This window comes from Cucurbitaria berberidis, assembly GCF_010015615.1.
Source record: "Cucurbitaria berberidis CBS 394.84 unplaced genomic scaffold K460scaffold_2, whole genome shotgun sequence".
Lineage (NCBI taxonomy): Eukaryota > Fungi > Ascomycota > Dothideomycetes > Pleosporales > Cucurbitariaceae > Cucurbitaria > Cucurbitaria berberidis.
In genome coordinates, this window is record NW_024468936.1 from 810829 (window position 1) to 831349 (window position 20521).

General features: G+C 51.1%; 6 protein-coding genes across 6 annotated transcripts; 3 read left to right on the forward strand and 3 right to left on the reverse strand.

The window, feature by feature from the left end:
* Nucleotides 1-78: 78 nt before the first annotated feature.
* Nucleotides 79-5687, forward strand: K460DRAFT_331889 (rRNA biogenesis protein-like protein RRP5). The gene is made up of 3 exons (XM_040930820.1): nt 79-565; nt 613-5043; nt 5100-5687. Exons 1-3 carry the CDS (start codon nt 125-127, stop codon nt 5610-5612), a joined length of 5385 nt encoding a protein of 1794 aa, XP_040789731.1. The 5' UTR covers nt 79-124; the 3' UTR covers nt 5613-5687.
* A 998-nt stretch (nt 5688-6685) lies between these two features.
* On the reverse strand, nt 6686-7541 carry K460DRAFT_363275 (HAD-like protein). Its single transcript, XM_040932784.1, has one exon. The coding sequence runs from the start codon at nt 7498-7500 to the stop codon at nt 6754-6756; it is 747 nt and encodes a 248-aa protein (XP_040789732.1). The 5' UTR covers nt 7501-7541; the 3' UTR covers nt 6686-6753.
* Nucleotides 7542-8756: 1215 nt separating this feature from the next.
* Nucleotides 8757-10010, reverse strand: K460DRAFT_402535 (naphthalene 1,2-dioxygenase subunit alpha; the record flags this gene model as incomplete). Its single annotated transcript, XM_040936535.1, has 1 exon — nt 8757-10010. One exon carries the CDS (start codon nt 10008-10010, stop codon nt 8757-8759), a length of 1254 nt encoding a protein of 417 aa, XP_040789733.1.
* A 1906-nt stretch (nt 10011-11916) lies between these two features.
* On the forward strand, nt 11917-14676 carry K460DRAFT_363278 (dimethylglycine dehydrogenase mitochondrial precursor). Its single transcript, XM_040932785.1, has one exon. It carries the CDS (start codon nt 11979-11981, stop codon nt 14529-14531), a length of 2553 nt encoding a protein of 850 aa, XP_040789734.1. The 5' UTR covers nt 11917-11978; the 3' UTR covers nt 14532-14676.
* Nucleotides 14677-14892: 216 nt separating this feature from the next.
* On the forward strand, nt 14893-16082 carry K460DRAFT_276485 (Metallo-hydrolase/oxidoreductase; the record flags this gene model as incomplete). The annotated part of the gene is made up of 7 exons (XM_040928116.1): nt 14893-15003; nt 15052-15088; nt 15138-15225; nt 15282-15353; nt 15404-15437; nt 15489-15920; nt 15972-16082. 7 exons carry the CDS (start codon nt 14893-14895, stop codon nt 16080-16082), a joined length of 885 nt encoding a protein of 294 aa, XP_040789735.1.
* Nucleotides 16083-16599: 517 nt separating this feature from the next.
* Nucleotides 16600-20416, reverse strand: K460DRAFT_331904 (uncharacterized protein; the record flags this gene model as incomplete). The annotated part of the gene is made up of 2 exons (XM_040930821.1): nt 16600-20315; nt 20368-20416. 2 exons carry the CDS (start codon nt 20414-20416, stop codon nt 16600-16602), a joined length of 3765 nt encoding a protein of 1254 aa, XP_040789736.1.
* Between the last annotated feature and the right edge of the window lie 105 nt (nt 20417-20521).

A 20521-nucleotide genomic window follows, 5' to 3' on the forward strand; every position in this document is an offset into this window, starting at 1 on the left:
TCGGCTCGGAGAAATCTGCGCCGGGACCCAGTCTTTTTTTCCAAGTCGTCCCAGCCCAGCTGCCAAGCAAAAAGTTCGAATCTCTTGAAGCTGCGCAACAGAAGGGCAGTAGAACGAGCACGCCATGGTTGCCATAAAGCGAAAAGCGGACCAAGGGAGTACCCCGTCCAAGAAGGAGAAAGGTGCATCCAGCGACCGGTCTGCGAAGCGGCGGAAATCCGATGTGGCAGCAGAGCCATCACCCGCCAAAGCGAAGCCTGAGAGCGCAGCGCCGAAGAGTGTCTTCAAGGACGAAGAGAAGTCCTTCCCCAGAGGCGGTGCGAGCGTCCTGACCCCTCTCGAGCACAAGCAAATCCAGATCAAGGCGAACCAGGATGTCCTGTTCGAGCAGTCGGGAACCAAGCGCACCGGCGGTGACGACAATGACTTCAGCGATATGGGTTCAGAAGATGGCGAACAGGCTAGACCAAAATCTGCGAAAACGAAGACTTTCAAGAAGGGCAAGAAGTCTCACGCGGACGGAGACGAGGAGCAAGTTATCCGCGCAGAGGGTTTGAGCTACAAGGTAAGAGAGCAAATCTGCGCATTGCGAGTCAACACTAACAGAGGCAGAAACTGTCGCCTGGGACCATCATCCTCGGTCAAGTCACCGACATCACCCACCAAGACATCGTACTCGCCCTGCCCAACAACCTCGTCGGATACGTCCCACTCACCGCCGTCTCCGACAAGCTCAACGAGCGACTGGAGAAACTTCTAAAGGAAGAAGATGCAGACAAGGCCGAGGGAAGCGATGACGAAGAAGCATTCGAAGATGTTGAGCTGAAGGATATGTTCTTTGTCGGCCAATACCTAAGGGCTTGCATTACATCCACAAGCGATGACACCGCAAGAGCGAAGAAGAGGCTAGAACTGTCAGTCGACCCGAAGCTGGTGAACAAGGGCCTGTCGAAGCGAAAGATACCTGTGAACAGTATGATACAAGCCTCCGTGGTGAGCAACGAGGATCACGGCCTGGTAATGGACCTTGGTCTGGCGGACCCCAAGTTGAAGGGTTTCCTGCCCAAGGGCGAGCTAGGGCCTAAGATTCCGCATGCCAAAATTCAAGAAGGGGCCGTCTTCATGTGCCTGGTCACAGGGCTCAACTCAGATGGACGAATCGTTAAACTCTCCGCGGATTTGATCAAAGCCGGGAACTTGACCAAGGGCAACACCATGACTGAAGCCCCAACCATCGACGTCTTCCTGCCTGGAACTGCAGTGGATGTTCTGATTGCCGATACCACGCCAGCAACGGTCACTGGTAAGATCCTCGGCCTGATTGATGCGACGGCTGATGCATACCATTCTGGAACAACGGAGAAGGGCGCCGATATAACGAAAAAGTACAAGATCGGCTCCAAAGTCAAAGGGAGAATTTTGTTTACATGCCCGGACTCAGAGCCCAGGAAGGTCGGTGTATCATTCCTGGACCATGTGGTTTCGCTCTCTACTCGCATGTCTGGGAAACCAAAGGAGCGGAAGCCTCCTCTAGAACTTTTGCCAATATCCACAATCATTGAGAGCGCAAAGGTTATCAAGGTACAGCAAGGCCATGGTGCCTTCTTCGATCTTGGAGTTCGCGACGTGGTCGGTTTCGCGCACATATCTCGACTGGCCGACGACAAGGTAGACATCCTATCGGATGACGCCGGTGCCTTCAAGCTTGAATCGAAACACCGAGCACGAATCATCGGTTACAACGACCTAGATGGCCTCTTCCAGCTCTCTCTGGAACAGAAGGTTCTCGACCAGCCTTTCCTTCGAATTGAAGACATCAAAGCTGGGCAGCTTGTCAAGGGCAAGGTGCACAAGCTCATTGCTGACAAGACTGGAGCTACCGCTGTGCTCGTCCATCTTGCGGAAGGTATCACAGGTCTTGTGCCAGAGATGCATCTAGCAGACGTCCGCTTACAGCATCCGGAGCGAAAATTCCGCGAAGGTGTGCCCGTCACGGCCCGTGTGCTGTACACTGAGCCTGCAAGGCACCAGATTCAGCTCACTCTGAAGAAATCTTTGGTAAATTCGGAAGTCGAGCCGTGGACAAACTTCGCAATGCTTTCCAAGGGTGATACTGGTCCTGGTATTCTTGTCAACGTTCGGCGTAACGGCGCGACAGTTCGATTCTACGGCGATGTCAAGGCCTGGCTTCCAATGGCAGAGATGAGTGAAGCGTATATCGAAGATGCTACGCGACACTTCGCAAATGGCCAGGTAGTCAAGGTGCGTGTCCTCTCAGTCGACCCAGGCGAGCGTCAACTGCTGGTATCCTGCAAAGACCCGGCTGCCATAGATACCAACAAGGAAGCCGCATTCAGCGCTCTCAACCCCGGTGGTGTTGTGAAGGGCACTGTCATCGAGAAGAATGAGGAGACGGCAACTTTAGACCTCGGTCATGGTGTCAAAGGTCTCCTTCGTATTGGTCATCTGACAGATGGATCAGAGAAGAAGGATGTCTCGACCATGAAAAAAATCCGCGTTGGAGGCACATTGGATGATCTTGTGGTTCTGAGCAAGCACAACAAATCCAGAACTGCCATCGTCTCCAACAAGCCTAGTCTTCGAAAAGACGCACAGGCTTCGAAGCTTCCGACCAACGTTCAAACCCTCCAGGTAGGCGAGATTGTACATGGCTTTGTGCGCGGTATCTTGCCAGACAAAGTGTTCGTGGAGCTGGGTAACGGCATCAGTGGTCCAGTCTTCAAGTCACAGCTCACACAGGAGATGCTCCTCGCTGCAAACTTCGGTCTGCGCAAGGACCAATCCGTTACAGTAAGAGTGACACATGTGGATTCCGCGAAGGGCTTCTTCTGGCTTTCCATGAAGCTCGAACCGGAAGCAGACGAAAGTGCTACGACTAAGACCACAGAAGCAACAGGGCAAGCTCTGGTCGACCCTATCGATCCGAAGATATCGTCCACTGCGGACATCAAGTTCGGCACAACCACTACCGTTCGCATCCGATCTGTCAAGAGAACACAAGTCAACGTCGAGCTCGCTGAAAATGTTCAAGGCCGAATCTCGGTCTCAGAAATGTTTGACTCGTGGGACGACATTCCCGACAAGAAGCGGCCCACGGCGCACTTCAAGATGAATGATAGGATAGAAGCCAAGGTACTGGGCCGACATGATGCACGCAATCATCGCTTCCTTCCCATCTCACATCGATCGAGCAACAAGACGCCCACGTATGAAATGACTACAAAGAAAGATAAGATAAGGGTGGAAACTGACGTGTTGAGCCTGGACAAGATTAGTCCCGGGTCATCTCATGTTGCTTTCGTCAATAACATTGCTGATCGATATGTCTGGGTGAACATCACAGCCAACGTTCGCGGCCGTATCGACTTTTTCGATCTGACCGACGATCTCGAGCAGCTCTCGGCCATTGAAGAGAATTTCCCCGTGGGCTCGGCCCTGAAAGTTCGCGTGAAAGCGGTCGACGTTGCAGCCGGACGACTAGATTTGACGGCAGCAACTACGGTGACCGGAAAGACACTGACCTTACAAGACCTCAAAGTGGGTTATATCCTTCCTGCTCGTGTTACAAAGCTACACGAAACATCGATCGTTGTGCAGATCAACGATAACATTGCAGCGCCAATCTACCTAGAGCAGCTTGCAGATGACTACGACAAGGCCAAGCCATCAGAGTTCAAGGTTGGCGACGTTCTACGTGTATCCATCATCGATGTCGACGTTCCGAACAAAAAGCTTGGGCTCTCTGCCAGGCCGTCAAGAGTCTTGAGTTCTTCCTTGCCTGTCAAGGATCCCGAGATCAAGGACAAAACCCAGCTCAAGGTTCACCAGGTCGTCCGTGGCTTTATTAAGCATGTTGCCGACAATGGTGTTTATGTGCGACTAGGCCCGCACGCCGAAGCATATGTGCGCATCAGCCACCTCTCCGACGAGTACATCAAAGACTGGAAATCTGCATTCCATGTCGACCAGCTCGTTACTGGTAAGATCATCTCGAACAAAGAGCATATGCGCAATCCTCAGATGAGCCTGAAGACCTCTGTCATTCAAGGCGACTACACTGAGCCGCTCGAATTCAGCGATCTGCAAGTTGGCCAGATTGTAACTGCTAAAGTTCGGCACGTGGAGAACTTTGGTGTCTTCCTCGTGGTCGACAACTCAAACAACGTTAGTGGTCTCTGCCATATCTCTCAGTTGGCGGACAAGGCAGTCGCTCAAGACAAGGTGAAGGAGATGTACAAGAAGGATGACGTGGTCAAAGCTAAGATCGTGCGCGTCGAGCCAAAGACGAGGAAAATCAGCTTCACTTTGAAGTATTCGCAGGTCAAGGGTGAGGGAGAAGATGAGGAAATGGAGGACGCATCTGATAATGAGGTCACCGACGAGGAAAAGTCAGATGAGGGTGGAGTAGAGCTCGACGATGACGTCGAAATGAGAAGCGTCAGGAGTGCAGAGAGCGACGACGACGACGCACATATCGTCGATGCAGACTCTTCGGAAGAAGATTTAGACCAAGACGGTGTACAATCATCAGCACCTGGTCTCAACACCTCTGGGTTTGACTGGACAGGAGCAACTCTAGACTTCGATGAGCAGAACGGTGCCGCAGCCTCCGACTCTGATGGTGGAGCCCCCAAAAAGAAGAAGAAGTCCAAGAAAGCTACCATAAAAGAGGACCGCACAGGCGACCTCGATGCTTATGGTCCCCAGTCCGTGGCAGACTACGAGCGCCTGCTGCTCGGACAACCAAACAGCGCCGAGATGTGGGTACGCTACATAGTCTTCCAGCGCGAACTCAACGAGATCGACAAGGCCCGGCAAATTGCTCGACGCGCGTTAGCGACTATCAACCCGCGTGAGGAGAAGGAGAAGTTGGATGTCTGGACGGCATTGCTGCATCTCGAAAATGACTTCGCTAGCGATGATGCAATGGAGGAAGTCTTCAAGGAGGCATGCCAGCATAACGATGCAAGGGAGGTGCATGAGAGAATGATCAAGATCTATATTGGTTCTGGGAAAATCGACGTAAGTGCCCTTGTCTTTATCACTACTACTTACATAAGATGCTGACAACGTTGCAGAAAGCAGATACTCTCTACCAATCTATGACAAAGAACAAATCTTTCACGCCAGATCCTCAGTTTTGGCTCTCATACGCAACATTCTTAATGGACGTCCTCCCCTCGCCCTCACCCACACGTGCTCGCGCCCTCCTCCAGCGCGCGACACAGTCCGTTGCTTCTAGTCAACACCGCTATCTCACACAGAAGTTCGCTGCGCTGGAATTCAAGTCCGCGAATGGCGATGCTGAGCGCGGAAGAACCATTTTCGAGGGCCTCGTGAGCACGTTCCCGAAGAAGGGCGATGTTTGGGATGTATACCTCAGCCAGGAAATGAGTCACGGTTCAGCAGAAGGGGTCCGAGATCTGTTTGAGCGAATGACCAAAGTTGGAGGGAAGAGCAAAAGGGCTGCGGCTGTGTACAAAAAGTGGGCGGAGTGGGAGAATAGCGTAGGCAACGCTAAGGGAGTGGAGAGGGTGAAAGCGTTGGCAGAGCAGTGGAGAGAGGAGAAGAAGGGGAAAGCCGACGAGTAGCTAAAATATTTTCATTGCTAGGCGTTGGGTAGCATAGGAAAAGTCATCATAATGTTCGAACCCAGTGAAAGGTCCCTTTGCACTTGTCCAATCCCTCGAGCAACGCGTATGCCAAGGGACCCGTGATCGCGAAACGCGCACATATGCCTTACAGTGTATGTGCACAGGACTATTACTATTTCTACAGCTTTACGACAGCCTCAACCTACTGAACTAAAGCAGAATTGCTCTCAACCATTACAATCACTCAACCCTATGGCGAACCAAGCAGACCCGCCCGCGAAGCGCCGCAAACTGTTCCTCGCCCGCCATCCTCATGCTCGCAATGGAGGTAACAACACTTCCTTCCTCCCTGTAGACGCTGCACCATGGGCTGGCTCCGACGACGGCTCCGACACGGAAGAAGAGGATAATGGCGAAATGGAGCAATTCTTCCTCGACCGGATGACCGACGATACGGATAGGAAGACTGAGACGGTTTTCGGTGACGGTGTGAAGGTGTGGAGGAGTATTGGCGGGACTGTGTATACGGATCTAGAGGATAGGGTGAAGCGGAAGAAGCGTGCTGAGGAGCTTTGGGGCGGGAAGAGGAAGCGTGAGGATGAGGGGGGATTGAATGAGAAGAAGGATTTGGGCAAGGGCAAGAAAGAGGGCATGAAAGAGGGCATGAAAGAGGAGAGGACTTCGAATGAGAAGGAGGAACTGGGCAAGGACAAGACCGTTGGTGAGGGCCAGGTTGAATATCCGCTTTTACCTCCCGTTCCCCCTGTCGCATCATGTCCTCCACCGCCGCCCCTGGCTACTTATCGTTCACGCACACCAAACGATACAATGTTCAATAGGGGGTCAGCTGGGATAGATCCTCTAGGCGCGTACCACAGGCCTATCAAGCCCCTCCCAAACGGCCATCAACGCACTGAAGGCGTCCCACCCCCTCCACGCAGGATTGTTTCGGGTTCCTTTGGCAGCTTCGAAGTACAACAGCCTAGCAGGTTCGATTCGCGGCCATATAGGCTGTTGCCAAAGACAGATACAGCAGAAACGGGGAAGGATACTAAAGGCAAGGGTACTGTAGAGAAGGATAACTGTGAGGGAACTGTAGAGAAGGATAGCTGTGAGGGAACTAAGAAGCTGGATCCATTCAAGAGCAAGCCTTGGCTTCGGCGCTCATAACTTTCTCCGCCAACCCCTCCAACGAGTCAGCAACTACATCCATCTTCCCAAAGACGTCCTCGAGCGGCTCCCTTTCCAGAACCGTACAGTACGCTGTCTTAAACCCGGCTCGACCTGCTGCGCTCACATCCCAGCCATGCGCAGCCGCAAACCACACTTCGTCTCCCTCGCCTACTCCAATCTGCTCCTTGAGCTTCGCATAAGCTCTTAATTCCGGTTTCCCCACGCCAATCTCATCGCACGTAACCACGCTCTCAGCATCAATGCTCACTCCACCCTGTTCAAAATACCCCACGACTCTCTCCCGATCCCCGCTCGTAAAAGCCCACACGGTCCACCCCTCCCTTTTCAGCGTATCGATACACAATTTAGCACCAGGTCGAACTTCACACTTCTTATATTCTTGCATAAAGTACTTGACATCTTCCTCGTTTGCTACACTTCTTGGTTCAGGGACGCCCGCAAAGTGTAGAACGCGGAAGAACATGGCTTCGAAGACTTGAGCAAATGGGACGTATGCGCCTGACAATGAGAGAAACGTGTACTCGCGCTCTGCAGACTCGAGCCAAGCAAAGCCTAGAAGACGGGCGGGCAAGCTGTGTTTCTTGAGGGAGGGGCCGAGACGGTCTTCTATGACGGTGTAGAAGTGCTCGTGAGAGACTAGGGTACCAACGACGTCGAAGACGATGTTCTTGACTCTTGGTTTTGAAGACATGTTGGCTTATGTTTTGGTAGCGAGAGGTAAACAAGTGCAGACGATGGCAGTGTTTGGCAACATGGGTAAGCATGGCTTGGACATGTCGTTATAATATGACGTCATAGGGCGCGGAAAGTTGCACGTAACCTCCAATAGTCTATAGCCCTCAAGCAAAACATACCTTCAATCTCAAACTCAGAAGAAGAGTAAATACATTGCCTTGATTTATGTAGGGTCCCCAACTGTCATTGGTATGTGATCAATGCACTCGCGGTTCAATCGATATGCCGCTTGCAACCGAAACAACGACTCATTGTACATCGCCCTTCCCATTTCCTTGGTGGATATAATGCTCGCAGTTGATAAGCAGGACATTATTGCGTTACTCAACGTCGAAAACGAAACTTAACACCGGAATTGAAAGCCTAGGTACAGCATGCAGTGCACTCCCCGCGCACCCAACCCACGACTCTCGTCTCACACAACATTAATATTGCCACGCCTCTTCGAAGGATTTACTATGTGTACTTTGACTCGCACAAGAAATCTACTTTGTATTGCATTGCGTCCCCTCACTATCAGCCCAATCGATACTATCAGTACCCAAGCTACTAGTCCCAAATAACCCGATTGGCTGAATGGATATGGTTTCCCGATTTGGATTGAAAATGCATCGTGGCTTGTGAACCCCACATGAACTCTTTATCAGAAGGTAGCGTCCGTTAACGGCGGAGGGGTAGCTTTGGTCTTGAGCGACATACGATTGTGAGTATGTTGCGATGGTGATTGAAGGGTACGCGATGAGGGAGAAGGGTCACCTACATTGAGCATTGTTGGGAAAGAAAAGCACCAACGCCACAGAAGAGCGATCGCTGAGCATTGTTAGTAGATTGAGATGATTTTTTGTTTCTTCCCCCTGTTGTGTGTGAAACCTCGGTTTACACAATACAGAGGTCAAGTGTGATATGAACAAAAGTGCAACCATGAAGACATGGGTTGTTTCCAATAGAGACAGTGGTCCTCTTGCTCGGTGTAAGAATTGCATCGTCACGTACGAAAGGGCGAACAGATTCGAACCGGAATCAACTCCGTTGTATCTAGGGGGAGTACATAAGATCTGCGCTTTCAGGAAAGCAAACTGAACGCTAAGTCTTTACAAACAAACCAATGAAACCAAATGTTAAAACTGCTACGAAGAAGAAACGTTCAGTAACCATCACGCCCAAACACCAAGCAATGTCATGCGCATCATAATTCATCGCTTAGCAAAAAGACTACCAAGCCAGTTCGCTCTTCTCGTTATCATTGCCACAAGCTAGACCCTCACAGAAATCTTGCAATTCGCCACTGACGACAGAGTCGCCTGTAGTTTCCAGCTGCTGTTTCGCAGGCCAGATCTTCTTCCCCTCACGCTTCTCGCGCATACCGTGCTCCAAGACGATCTCGCGGCAGCGCTTCTGGAAGAATACTGGGCCCTTCTCCATACGAGGGTGCAGCTCGCCATTCACGAAGACGCCAGCCTCGATGTTCTTCTGCGCACGCTCACACAACACCTTGTCCTCAGCCATAACTCGCTTGTACGTGTCGCTGATGAGCGAGAAGTCCTCCTCAGACGAGTTCTTATTACGCCACACCTCGTAGTACATGACAGACTCGGTCGTCGACTTGGGCATAAACTTTTGCATGAATAAGAAGTGTTTTGTGACGGTGAAGGAGACGTTGGGGAAACAATATGTCGAACATATCTCCATGCCACGTGCCTTGAAGTCTTCGGGCGTGCCAGGCTCATGCTGGATGTGATCAGCCGAGCAGTGCACGTCATACGATTCGAGGTCGAGTAGGCCAGTTGTAAGATCGGGATGGGTTGTCTTGCAGTGGTAGCACTCGTTAAAATTATCCGCAAGAATCTTCCAGTTGAAGGGACCGTCCAAGTTCCAGGTATGGTCAAACTCGTAATCGTCAAAGTCGAATTGGTCGAATCGTGTTTGCTCATCAACGGTGTCGAATTGCGACTCCCATGACACCTCAGGCTCCTTTTTGGAATCCATGTTGATCCATATGAAGCCGTTCCTATCAATCCGAGTGTGGATTGGGAAGAGACCGTTCTTAGCCTTATCAAATGTTGGAAAGTCTTGGTAGCCTGGGGCCTTCGCCAATTTTCCGTTCAGGCCATATGACCAGCCGTGGTATCGGCAAGAGAAGATCTTTGCATTGCCTCCTTCGGTCTCGACGACCGGGTAGGCGCGGTGTCGACATACATTGTGGAAAGCATGAATCTCACCCGTCCTGTCTTTGGAGATGATAACATCGTAGTTGGCAATGTTGTAGCGAAGATAGTCACCAGAGTTGGGAAATCTCGACTTGTGTGTAATGAGCAGCCACCGGCGGGAGAAGATTGCGCGCCTCTCAAGCTGATACATCTCTTCTGAGGTATACCAGTTTCCAGGGAGAGCTCGTACGGTTTGTTTTTCTGGTGGAGGGGCGGGAGAGCCACCAAGGCCGATGTAGCTCCATAGAGATCCGACCATTGTATGTGATGTATGTGAAATTTGGTAGATATTGAAATGTCGTCCAAGATTATAGCAAGAAGTAGTTGCTCTGACGATGTGGAAGTAGTTCTTTGCAAATATGGTGTTCAGCCTGTGGATGCCTGTAGCATTATTATACTCTATACATGACGGTGTTACCTTCTCACCCTTATCGAGTAAAACAGTTCCCTACTCCCCCATGGGGTAATAGCTTCCATACGCTACCGGGAAGTGGTAACCAGTGAGATGTATGAACGTAATCGTACTGCGAGTGCCCATCAAGCGCCACGTACTTGCTGTTTTCCCGGATCCTCCGCAACCGCTGGGTCTGCCATCGTGATCAAACGTACCCAGACGAAGGCGGTTCTAGATGACAAGCTGTGAACCACAACCCTATCAGCGGATGATGGCCCAGCTGTATCCATTGCTGTACATCAATGCATGCAACGGTCCTGGTGACAGAACGCTGAGACTGTTCTCGCCATTGCCCCTCTCATGAGCACGGGCTTGGATGGATCGGATTTCCGCATTTGGACATCTAGCACCAGTCCAAGCCTCGACCAATCTGCCTACCAAACTTCGATACACCATCAGATCTGCAATATCAAGCTCTTATCACACTCTTATCTAGAGGATCCTTATGCGATAGATCTCCAAGTTTCGATCAAGAATAGTAGAGATATCGCGATGAAATTCCGGGATGTATGTCGGAATCACTGTGAACTGTGATACCGTGACGCGGATCGCGTCTTACGGCTCGGTATAGCCTTGAGAGCCCCAGAAAGAGGAATAAAATAACCAGCACACCCCTGAGATGCGTTGTCAAGGAATCCGCAGCCAACGAAGGTGAAGTGCATCACCATGATGCGAATAGTGAGCTGGCACTGGGTGCACTTGACGGTATAGCTTCGTATGGAGAGTCACCACCCCCGTCGCACGCTTTTACCCCTCATCATATTCTGCGGTACTCTTTCCCTGGGTGATTTTGGCGCTTTTGGCAATCTTAATCGCGTTGTCTCCACCCCCAGAAGGTACTGCCAAAGGAGTAGGTGGCACTTTTGACCGCTATGAAGATTCGCGATATTCGAGCAGTGTCGCTCTTTCTGGGTCAAGAGTTCTCAACAGAAGCGGCCAGAGTCTGCAATTGATACTGTCGGCAGTGTTACAGCAGGCAAAAGTCTCGGCATGCTTGTCAACGTGAACGATCGTCGTTTCGCTTAGCACCACATCGGCAATGCTAGTGAACATGGACGAAACAGGCGATCGGGGCTGGCGCTCTCGAGTAGTCCCCGTGCCAGGCGGGGCTTTGGGGGGAATTTTGTCGCAAGGCTATTATCGCAATGATTTGGTGCTCTGATTTTGTTGCAATGGCTTGCCGCAGGGTTCACCGTGAGGGCTGGAGATCACGGCCATGACTTATTGCGATTATGTATTCGCCATGTCGTAGTATAACTTGGTTTTGGTGGTTGTTACGTGTCGACAAGGTTTAGTAGGGCAATTCGTCCCAGTGGTGTCGTTGCTCAAGGACATGTTGGTCCGTTCAGACAAACCGTGACTAGTGACCACGTATCGTATGGGAAGCTGTGGAAGCCGTATAGGTTGTGAAAAAGGGCAGGAGCCGTGGATTGTACGCACGCGAGGCGGGGTCGCTGCAAGCTATGTAGTCTCGCAATGTTTTGCCCTCCCAATCCTCGGCAGATACGACTAGGCCCGTTCTGGCAATCAGGACCCTACATCTCTGGTAGACATACTTCCCCACCAATGTCGTAAGAGCCACACGCGGGGTGGTGGACTATCTGCACAGGATAGCTTTCGTTTTCCTGAAGCTCTGGTCCACGCTTAGATTCGGCTTCTGGGAATGAATAGTGCTGCGGCCATGGTCCGTTATCGCGGGCGTGAATAGTCTTAAAGAGGAGCCATCCTGGGGCTCTAGGGAACTAATTCATCATTTATTCTGTTTTAATTGCCATGGCGACTTCACAGCGCGTTGTCATCATCGGTGCTGGCATTGTTGGTACCAACCTCGCCGACGAGCTAGTCACGCGAGGATGGAAGAACATTACCGTTGTTGAACAGGGCCCACTAAGTATGCCAGGAGGGTCGACGTCGCACGCCCCCGGCCTTGTGTTCCAGACGAATCCTTCGAAAACAATGACTCTGCTCGCAAAATACACGGCTGAGAAGCTGAAGTCTCTCGAGAAGGACGGGCAGAACTGCTTCAATCAGTTGGGTGGCCTAGAGGTTGCGACAACACCAGAACGTCTACAAGAACTCAAGCGCAAGCATGGTTATGCACAGTCGTGGGGGATCGAAGCGCATCTGATCAGTCCTCAAGAATGTCTCAAGAAGTATCCCCTCCTGAACAAGGACTTGATACTTGGCGGACTGCATATTCCGAGCGATGGACTAGCACTGGCGGCTCGCGCGACACAATTGCTCATCGAGAGGACGCGTAAAGCCGACGTACAATACCTCGAACATACCCTCGTCACTGGCTTTGAGCAGGCGAACGGCCGCGTGACAGGCGTCACAACAAACAACGGCTCAATTCCCGCAGATATCGTCGTGTCGTGTGCTGGCTTTTGGGGTGTTGAGATTGGAGCCATGATCGGCTTGAAGGTTCCCCTTCTACCATTGGGGCACCAGTACGTAAAGACCACAGCCTTGTCAGGTCTTATAGGCCGAGAAACCAATAACAAAATAAACGGGATGAACGCCGAGTTACCCATTTTGCGACACCAGGACCAAGATTTGTACTACCGCGAGCACGGAGATCAGTACGGTATTGGATACTATGGCCATCGCCCTATGCCTGTGGTTGCGGCTTCGTTAGGCGCAACTCCTAAGCACGTTGACGAGAATAACATGCCATCACGCCTCGAATTCACCCCTGAGGACTTTGAGCCAGCCTGGAAAGCTACCAAAGAGCTGCTCCCTGCTCTTCAAGAAACCGAAATTGCTGACGGTTTCAACGGGATCTTTTCCTTCACTCCAGATGGCGGTTCCGTCGTCGGCCAAGCACCCAATCTCGATGGCTTCTGGGTCGCCGAGGCCGTATGGGTCACGCACTCGGCCGGTATAGCTCGTACAGTCGCAGAGATCCTTACCGAAGGTCGTTCAAGTATCGATATCAGTGAGTGCGAATTGACGCGATTCGAAGAAGTCCAGCTCAGTCCGGAGTATGTCAGTGAGACTTCGCAGCAGAACTTTGTTGAAATATACGACATCCTTCATCCTCTTGCACCAAAGGAGTCACCGCGTAACCTCCGAATTAGTCCCTTCCATACTCGGCAACGAGAACAAGGTGCTTTCTTTCTTGAAGTAGGAGGCTGGGAGCGTCCACATTGGTACGAAGCGAATGCGGAGTTGGTCAAGACCCTTCCAGTAGAATGGAGACCCGTTGACCGTGATGCATGGTCATCAAAGTTCTACTCACCGATTGCTGCAGCCGAAGCCTGGAAGACGCGTAACGCAGTTGCCATGTACGACATGACAACTTTCCATCGATTCGAAGTATCGGGCCCTGGTGCTGTACATTTACTTCAGCAACTTACGACTAGTGACGTTTCCAAGCAGCCTGGTGCTATTACCCACACTCTGCTTGTCAACGACTATGGCGGCGTCATAAGCGACATATTTGTATCGAGATTAGATGATGAATTGTTCCAGATCGGCGCAAATACGGCAACCGACCTTGCCTACCTCGCACGCGCGGCTCGCCATCAGGCTACACATACACCCAATCGATGGGCATTGGTACGCGACATTACCGGCAGTACCTGCTGTCTCGGTCTCTGGGGTCCTCGAGCTCGGGATGTCATCCAAACGGTCAGCTCGGACGACTTCAGCAACAAGAGATTACCATATATGGGCGTGAAGAAGACAAGCATTGCTGGTGTTCCAGTGACCATGTTCCGAAAATCGTTTGTGGGCGAGTATGGTTGGGAACTCCAGACCACTCCCGAGTACGGTCAGCGCCTCTGGGATCTCCTGTGGCAGTCAGGGAGGCCCCATGGACTTATCGCTGCAGGCCGTGCCGCCTTCAATGGCCTACGAATAGAAAAGGGCATCCGATCCGCAGGAAGCGATATGAACTCCGAACACAACCCTTGGGAAGCCGGAGTCACATACGCCATACATATGGATAAGAAGGCAGACTATGTAGGCAAGGCTGCGCTTGAGCAACTCTCGAGAAAGTCACCTTCGCAAAGACTCAGATGCTTGACCGTTGACGATGGCCGCTCCATGGTTCTAGGCAAAGAGCCAGTTTTCTACAATGGCGAGACGGCAGGCTATGTCACTAGTGCCGCTTTCGGGTATACCGTACGCAAGCCGGTTGCATACGCCTGGTTACCGAGCAAGGTCCGTGAAGGAGAATCGGTAGAGATTGAGTACTTCAGTACGAAGGTCAAGGCCACAGTCACGAAGGACCCATTGTACGATGCGCAGGACGACCGGCTCCGTGGCGATGGGCCTTCGAGCGAGCCTGAGCTGCAGAAGAGATTGAAGTCGATGCTGTAACGTCAGGAACTTTGTAAATTCGGACAAACACCCCGATGGGGCTTGATTATGAGGTATGGTGCATTGATATGAAGTTTTGCTGTCTCTGCATTAGCGTGCGATTCGTATGCTAGCATTTGTCTACGGCGTACACGAAATGGAACCCTTTTTCTCTTGTTCAAGGTCGCGTCTTCGAGGACTGTCGTTCATGCCATTAACTACGTCAGCATACCACAAGCCTACATGACCTCAAGTGAATGAAGATGGCAAACGCGACTGAATCAAAGACTGAAAAACGTCAGGCGCGACGTGTTGATGTTGGCACGTGACTGCTGATTAATCAGATTAGATGTAACGTCATTGCCTCGGCGATCTCAACTCCATGACATCGACAGTATTCCGACGATTTCTTTTCAGCATCTTCCTTATGAGCTTATTTACGGCTACAATCAAACGCTATTCGTTATCAACAATCACTATACCCATCTCGAGAGTATGAAGAATATTCACTTTGCGGTATCGTGAAGCTAATGCCAAGCAGCCAGCAAGAGCCATGCATATCCAATCAATACCGATGTGTACGAGCTCCCTTATTGCCCCAAGCGTATATGTACTGATAAATCTCAGGGGTGGGTTCGGGCAATAACTACGCCTATCTAGTCTCGGATGACAAAACGAAACAAGCCGTAATCATAGACCCTGCCAACCCACCAGAGTAAGTCTTTTATTCACACGCGTTGTTTAATAATGAACTAACGTGCAAATCTATAGAGTGACACCAGTCCTTGAACAGCAGACTACAAGTGGTGGTCTCAAATTGACAAAGATCGTCAACACTCATCAGTAGGTTGCAACGGGTTCAACATTAGTCTCAACTGACAATTTTGGGCTAGCCATAATGATCATGCTGGAGGGAACAAGGTTATCGTAAGATCTTAAAACATCCACTAAGTGATCAGAATTTGATAAAGAGCCCAGTCTGCAAAGTTCAATGTTCCCGTCATGGGCGGTAAAGACTGCGCCTTAGTAGCTGAGACGCCCGGACACAATACAAAGTTCAACATCGGATCGATACAGGTAACTGCATTGCACACGCCTTGTCACACTCAGGACAGCATTTGCTACTTCTTCGAAGACGGCGAGGACCACGCCGTGTTCACTGGAGACACGCTGTTCATCGGCGGCTGCGGCCGTTTCTTCGAAGGCACTCCCGAGGAGATGCAGAAGGCGCTGAATGAGACATTAGCCGCTCTTCCAGACGACACAAAAGTTTACCCGGGCCACGAGTATACCAAGGGCAATGTCAAGTTCGCAAAGAAGGTGCTTAACAACGACGCAATCAAGAGACTTGACGAATACTCGCAAGCGAACGAGGAGACGCAGGGAAAATTCACTATTGGTGATGAAAAGGTAGAGTGCATTATAGAATTAACAGCTGTGATGCGCTGCTGACTTTGACAGCAACACAACGTATTCATGCGCGTCACTGATCCAGAGCTTCAGAAAATCACGGGCAAAACCAATCCCGTTGACGTTATGGGGGCGCTACGATCCATGAAAGATCAGTCCTAGGAGGGCCATGAACGTCATTGCGAAGATTTCCCTCTCACCGTTCTGCGCCAATGTGTTCATTGGCGGTTTTGCGGGAAGTCTGGGTAGAACAAAACTATAACGGGAGTATAGGCTAGCGCTCATTAAAGGCCTGATAGGATATCGACCTTCCTCATATGTAGTTTGGATAAAAAAAGTTGAAAGGATGGATTCACAATAACCATAAAGACTTTCTTCGCTGCGTCTCTTTTCGAGTGATCATCCCTGTCGCTAATCGATACAGGGTATGAATAGATTGTGGTATTTCCACTCAATTAGCTAGTGTCTTATTTCTTTAGTAAGACAACAGTAGGAGAGAGATTTATTGGGATACAATGTAATGTGATGTATGCTACGTTAACCATGCGATATGTACGTTCAAGATGAAACCTTCCAGTATGATTCCACCCAAAATGCGATCGAGATGCTTCCAAATTTCATCATAACCGTATTCGCGGTGGGAAACCCCTGAATATATCACCACAAAACGCCAAATGCATTAAATCAGGGCCGGTGAATCCTGCATGAGAACGTCCTCTGCACTTTCGCTGCCGTCCAGCGTCCCGGTCAAACTCCTCGTCCCCTCCTCACCCTCCTCAACTTCACCCTTCCAACCCATACCCGCCCACTCTTTCCCTGCGGTAGCCATCACAAGTTGGAAGTTCAGTTCCTTGTCGAACCATCTGTCCCTTCGCTTCGTCTCTCGCACACCGCCCTCTAATGCGACCCGACTCGCTCGTGTAGTCCGCGGCCGTTTTGCGTTACCACCAATGCTCAGAAGGTTGGAGACGCGGAGGCGTTGTGTTTCAAGGACCTGTTCGTGGGCAACGATGGAGCGAACGTAAGGCGCGAGATCGAGAGTTATGATGCTAAGCGTGCGGTCGAACGACGAGGGCATAAGGTTGTACGATGTACCTTGCAATGGTATGAAGTCTGGTGGTACGGCGAGAATATCGAGAGCAATGGCGCAGTCAGACCTTGCTAGGCTATTGTCACCCTTTTGTTCAACCTTCAGTCTCAAAAGTTTGTTGGCGTAGTCAGTTTCCGTTGTGGGCTTGCTAGCCCTATGCGAGGATATGGGATGGGAAAAATCAGGATAGGCACGCTTGATAAGTAGATGTGTTTGTGTAAAGATAGATGAATCGAGTTTCGTAAAGTCTGAGGGATGATCGACCTGGAGGAGCGGAGCAGCGAGTGTGACACTCAGTCGGGCTTTATCGGTAATAGGCGGTAGGGATGAATCAGTTGGCTGGTGGTAATCGGACTCGTAGGCCGGCAGTCCGACACGGCAATATACATCTGCCGCGCTGAGCGACTCCGAAAGGGCATCGAGACACTCGAGGTTCTTCAAACAACTGAACTCGTCGGAACTAGATACGATCGTCCGCTCGTCGTCAATACCTTGAGCGACCCAATCGATGGGATTAATGTCCCAGTCCGCACAAGCTTCTTTCAAGAGCTCCTCTTCCTTGTCGAATGTAATGTTTTCTCGTGTTTCGAACACGTTGTGTGAAAACCACCCCATACCAGACAGATACGTGCCTTCACTGGCAACTCTGAGCAAGCGACCATGTGAGTCAACGTCTCTGCCCCGGGGCCATCGTTGGTAGATCCACTCTAGACCACCTTTCCTGTCGCCAACCGACATTTGGCACCAGAGGTTCAGCTCCGTAATGCTAGCTCGAAGATCGTAGTTCTTGGAGTGGTACAGGTCACTGACGGCTTTTCGTTCAAGAATGTGACCCTCCCTACCCGCTAAAACAAGCAGATAATCTGTCGCAAGGTCGACTGGAGGTGGATGAAGCCGCAGCACAGCGGCCAGTGGTAAGTCTTGGCTTGGGATTTGCCGCTCATCATTACAAGTAATGACAATGGGACGTTTTGAACTCAAGGCAAGTTTCGTCACCTGAGCCCAAAACTGCTGATCTTCTTCAAAGAGAATGTCTGCTTCCTCAAATAATATCAATGACTGCTTCTGGGACTTCCGCGTTGTTGATGCCATGGAAAGCATGGTTTGATCAGCATGTGTCGGTGCCTTCTTCGGCTCTTGTACCTTCACTTTAGCGGCTGAGTTCGCTTTTGCTGGAATATTTGTCTGGAAGAAGGAAGTCATGGTGCCTTGTCGCCCGCTATTCAAGTCTTCCTGTAAAGCTGTATTCATGCGTTCGTTGTCGGTATCATTATCTGTCGCGAGATCCTCCTTTGCCGGTGCTGCGCTCCGTTGGTGATTGACTAGATGGTTCGCCGTCATATCCCCAACTTTGTCCTGTATGTCTTTGCCTGAGCGCCGGGTACCAGGGTTGATCTCGAAAACTTCGAACCCGAGCTCTTCAGCTACAGCATACACTGTCGCGCTTTTACCACAGCCATGAGGTCCGCTAAGCAAAATGACGTTCTTGTTTCTCGTCCATTGCGGCCGTCTCAAGGATTTTAGGTGAGGAACGGCCGTACCCTCCCTATCCGAACACTCCATCATATCTCCGTCTTCTTCGTCGTCATCTGAGACGATGAAGTCGTCCACTGCCTTCTTCCGCTTCTTCTTTGGTGGCCTCTTAATATCGACCGCAGTGGAAGATTTGAGCGCGCCACCGACAGCCAGAACGGTCAAGCTTTGAAGCCAGTCTTTCAGTACTGCAGCCTCATTCCCCGGTTGTAGAACATGAGATGCACACTTCGGACCGTACTTGTGAGTCCAGGGCTGGCCCTCACATCTTCCTTCGTCGAAAGGGGTAAGGACACGTTCAATATCATTGAACAGCGTAGTAATAGCTGGATGAATCGCCGTTTGAAGCTGATGTAGCTCGCCTGGCTTCGGCAAGACCGCGTGAATTTGAGAACAAACCCTTCGCTGGATCTCAGTACCCGTGGTGAGTAATCGTGTTGGTAGCCGTACATCCTCTGGGGGTTCAAATTCAGACTTGGACACACTTTCTGCTCTATGCACAGCTTGAGATAAGTCTTGGGCCAATCTGGTTATCACGTCTTCGCTATCTGGGATATAAGTCACAATGCTCTTCAGCTTTCGAGGCCTTAGTACCAACGTTGAAGGCCTTTGAACTCTAGTGCGGTAGTTCCAGTCGACATCGTCTAGGTTGCGCACATGGGATGTTTCACGTGTCGGCCAAGAGGCTTCATTCAAGCCGGATTGATTCGTGACCCGACTTCTGCCTGCAGGCATGCCGAAAGCGGGTGTGGGTTTGGGCGATCTATCCCTACGAGCCTCCGCTCGCAGCTTTCCTGGAGTAACAGCACTCCTCCTTGGAGTGGGAGGTAGCTGCTCTGAAGTTGTCTTCATGGGAGGCGCATCTTTCTGTGTACCAGGTTTACCCAGAAAGAAAGGATGGGTAACTTTTCGAGGCGCAGCAGGCTTCGGTGGCACTTTCTTAGGATTTATTGCGCGTCTAATCGATAACTTCTTTCCGTTTAGAATTTCTTCTATCCTTTGACCAATTGCTACTTTATTCGCCGCATCCACGCCGTAGCGGATTACTGTCACAGTAGGGGAGACCTTCGGCTTTGCAGGCTTTCGGCCTCGTCTTTTCCTCGGTACGCTCGAGGGTTCAGGTGCGTGCTTTGGTGGACTCGACAAAAGCTTGCCGCTCTTGGTGACTTTGATTTGCTTCTTGGGCGTTACTGCTTTCGTCTCGAGCACTACGGGGTCCGAAGAAATGAAGATTGCGGTAGGGGGCGGTGTGCTAGGCCGCGGCATAGCCTCGGCTTCGTTTTGTGGTTGCTCGTGCAATGTGTTACTCATTGGGGTGTCGGTGTCCACCGTGCCCTCCAAGGGCTCTTCCACTGTCATAGGCTTCGCTGCTTCCGCCTGCAGTTGTTGTTGCCAATCCAGCTGGCCTGTAATAGGTCGTACTGAGGTGTGTAGGTCATTCGACAGTTCCGGTGACGCTGTCTTTCGTCTTTTTCTTCGATCCCTATTTGGATCCTCGTCTAGAGATGCTTCTGCAAGCCCGTATCCGTTTGCCGGCGTATCAGTGGCATCTTGCGCTCTAGGGCGAGTGAATGTGTCTAGGGAAATCTGATTCAAGGTGCCGGATTTGCCCGTGTTCCTTTCCTTTCCATCTCCAGCTTTCCTTGTCTTCTTCTTTCGCCCTTGGGCTGTCTTAGGGCTCGTGCCGTAGTCTGGATCATCGTGTGCGTCGTCAACGGGTTGATCGTTTGTGCGCGGTGCTTGGTCTGGTACTTGGTCTGGTGCGTGGTTTTCTAAGTGCTTGTAAGCCGTAATTCACGAAGGTCAAGGGCATGACCGCCATACTGGGGGGCTTAGAAAAGAATGGGTGTAGGCTCTTTGCCTCCAGATTCATGGCGGTTTGCACCGCGGCGAGAGCCATTAACCGCAATGAAAGGCTACCGGAGCATATCCATGACAGCGAGGAGACAGTTAGAGTCGTCGATAGCGTCCAAAGAGC

Excerpts from the sequence above, each read along its gene's own strand:
- K460DRAFT_331889 (XM_040930820.1), top strand. The coding sequence starts at position 125 with ATGGTTGCCATAAAGCGAAAAGCGGACCAAGGGAGTACCCCGTCCAAG. Across the intron at positions 566-612 it reads CAGAGGGTTTGAGCTACAAG|AAACTGTCGCCTGGGACCAT; the intron begins GTAAGAGAGCAA and ends TAACAGAGGCAG. Across the intron at positions 5,044-5,099 it reads TTGGTTCTGGGAAAATCGAC|AAAGCAGATACTCTCTACCA; the intron begins GTAAGTGCCCTT and ends ACAACGTTGCAG.
- K460DRAFT_363275 (XM_040932784.1), bottom strand. The coding sequence starts at position 7,500 with ATGTCTTCAAAACCAAGAGTCAAGAACATCGTCTTCGACGTCGTTGGT.
- K460DRAFT_363278 (XM_040932785.1), top strand. The coding sequence starts at position 11,979 with ATGGCGACTTCACAGCGCGTTGTCATCATCGGTGCTGGCATTGTTGGT.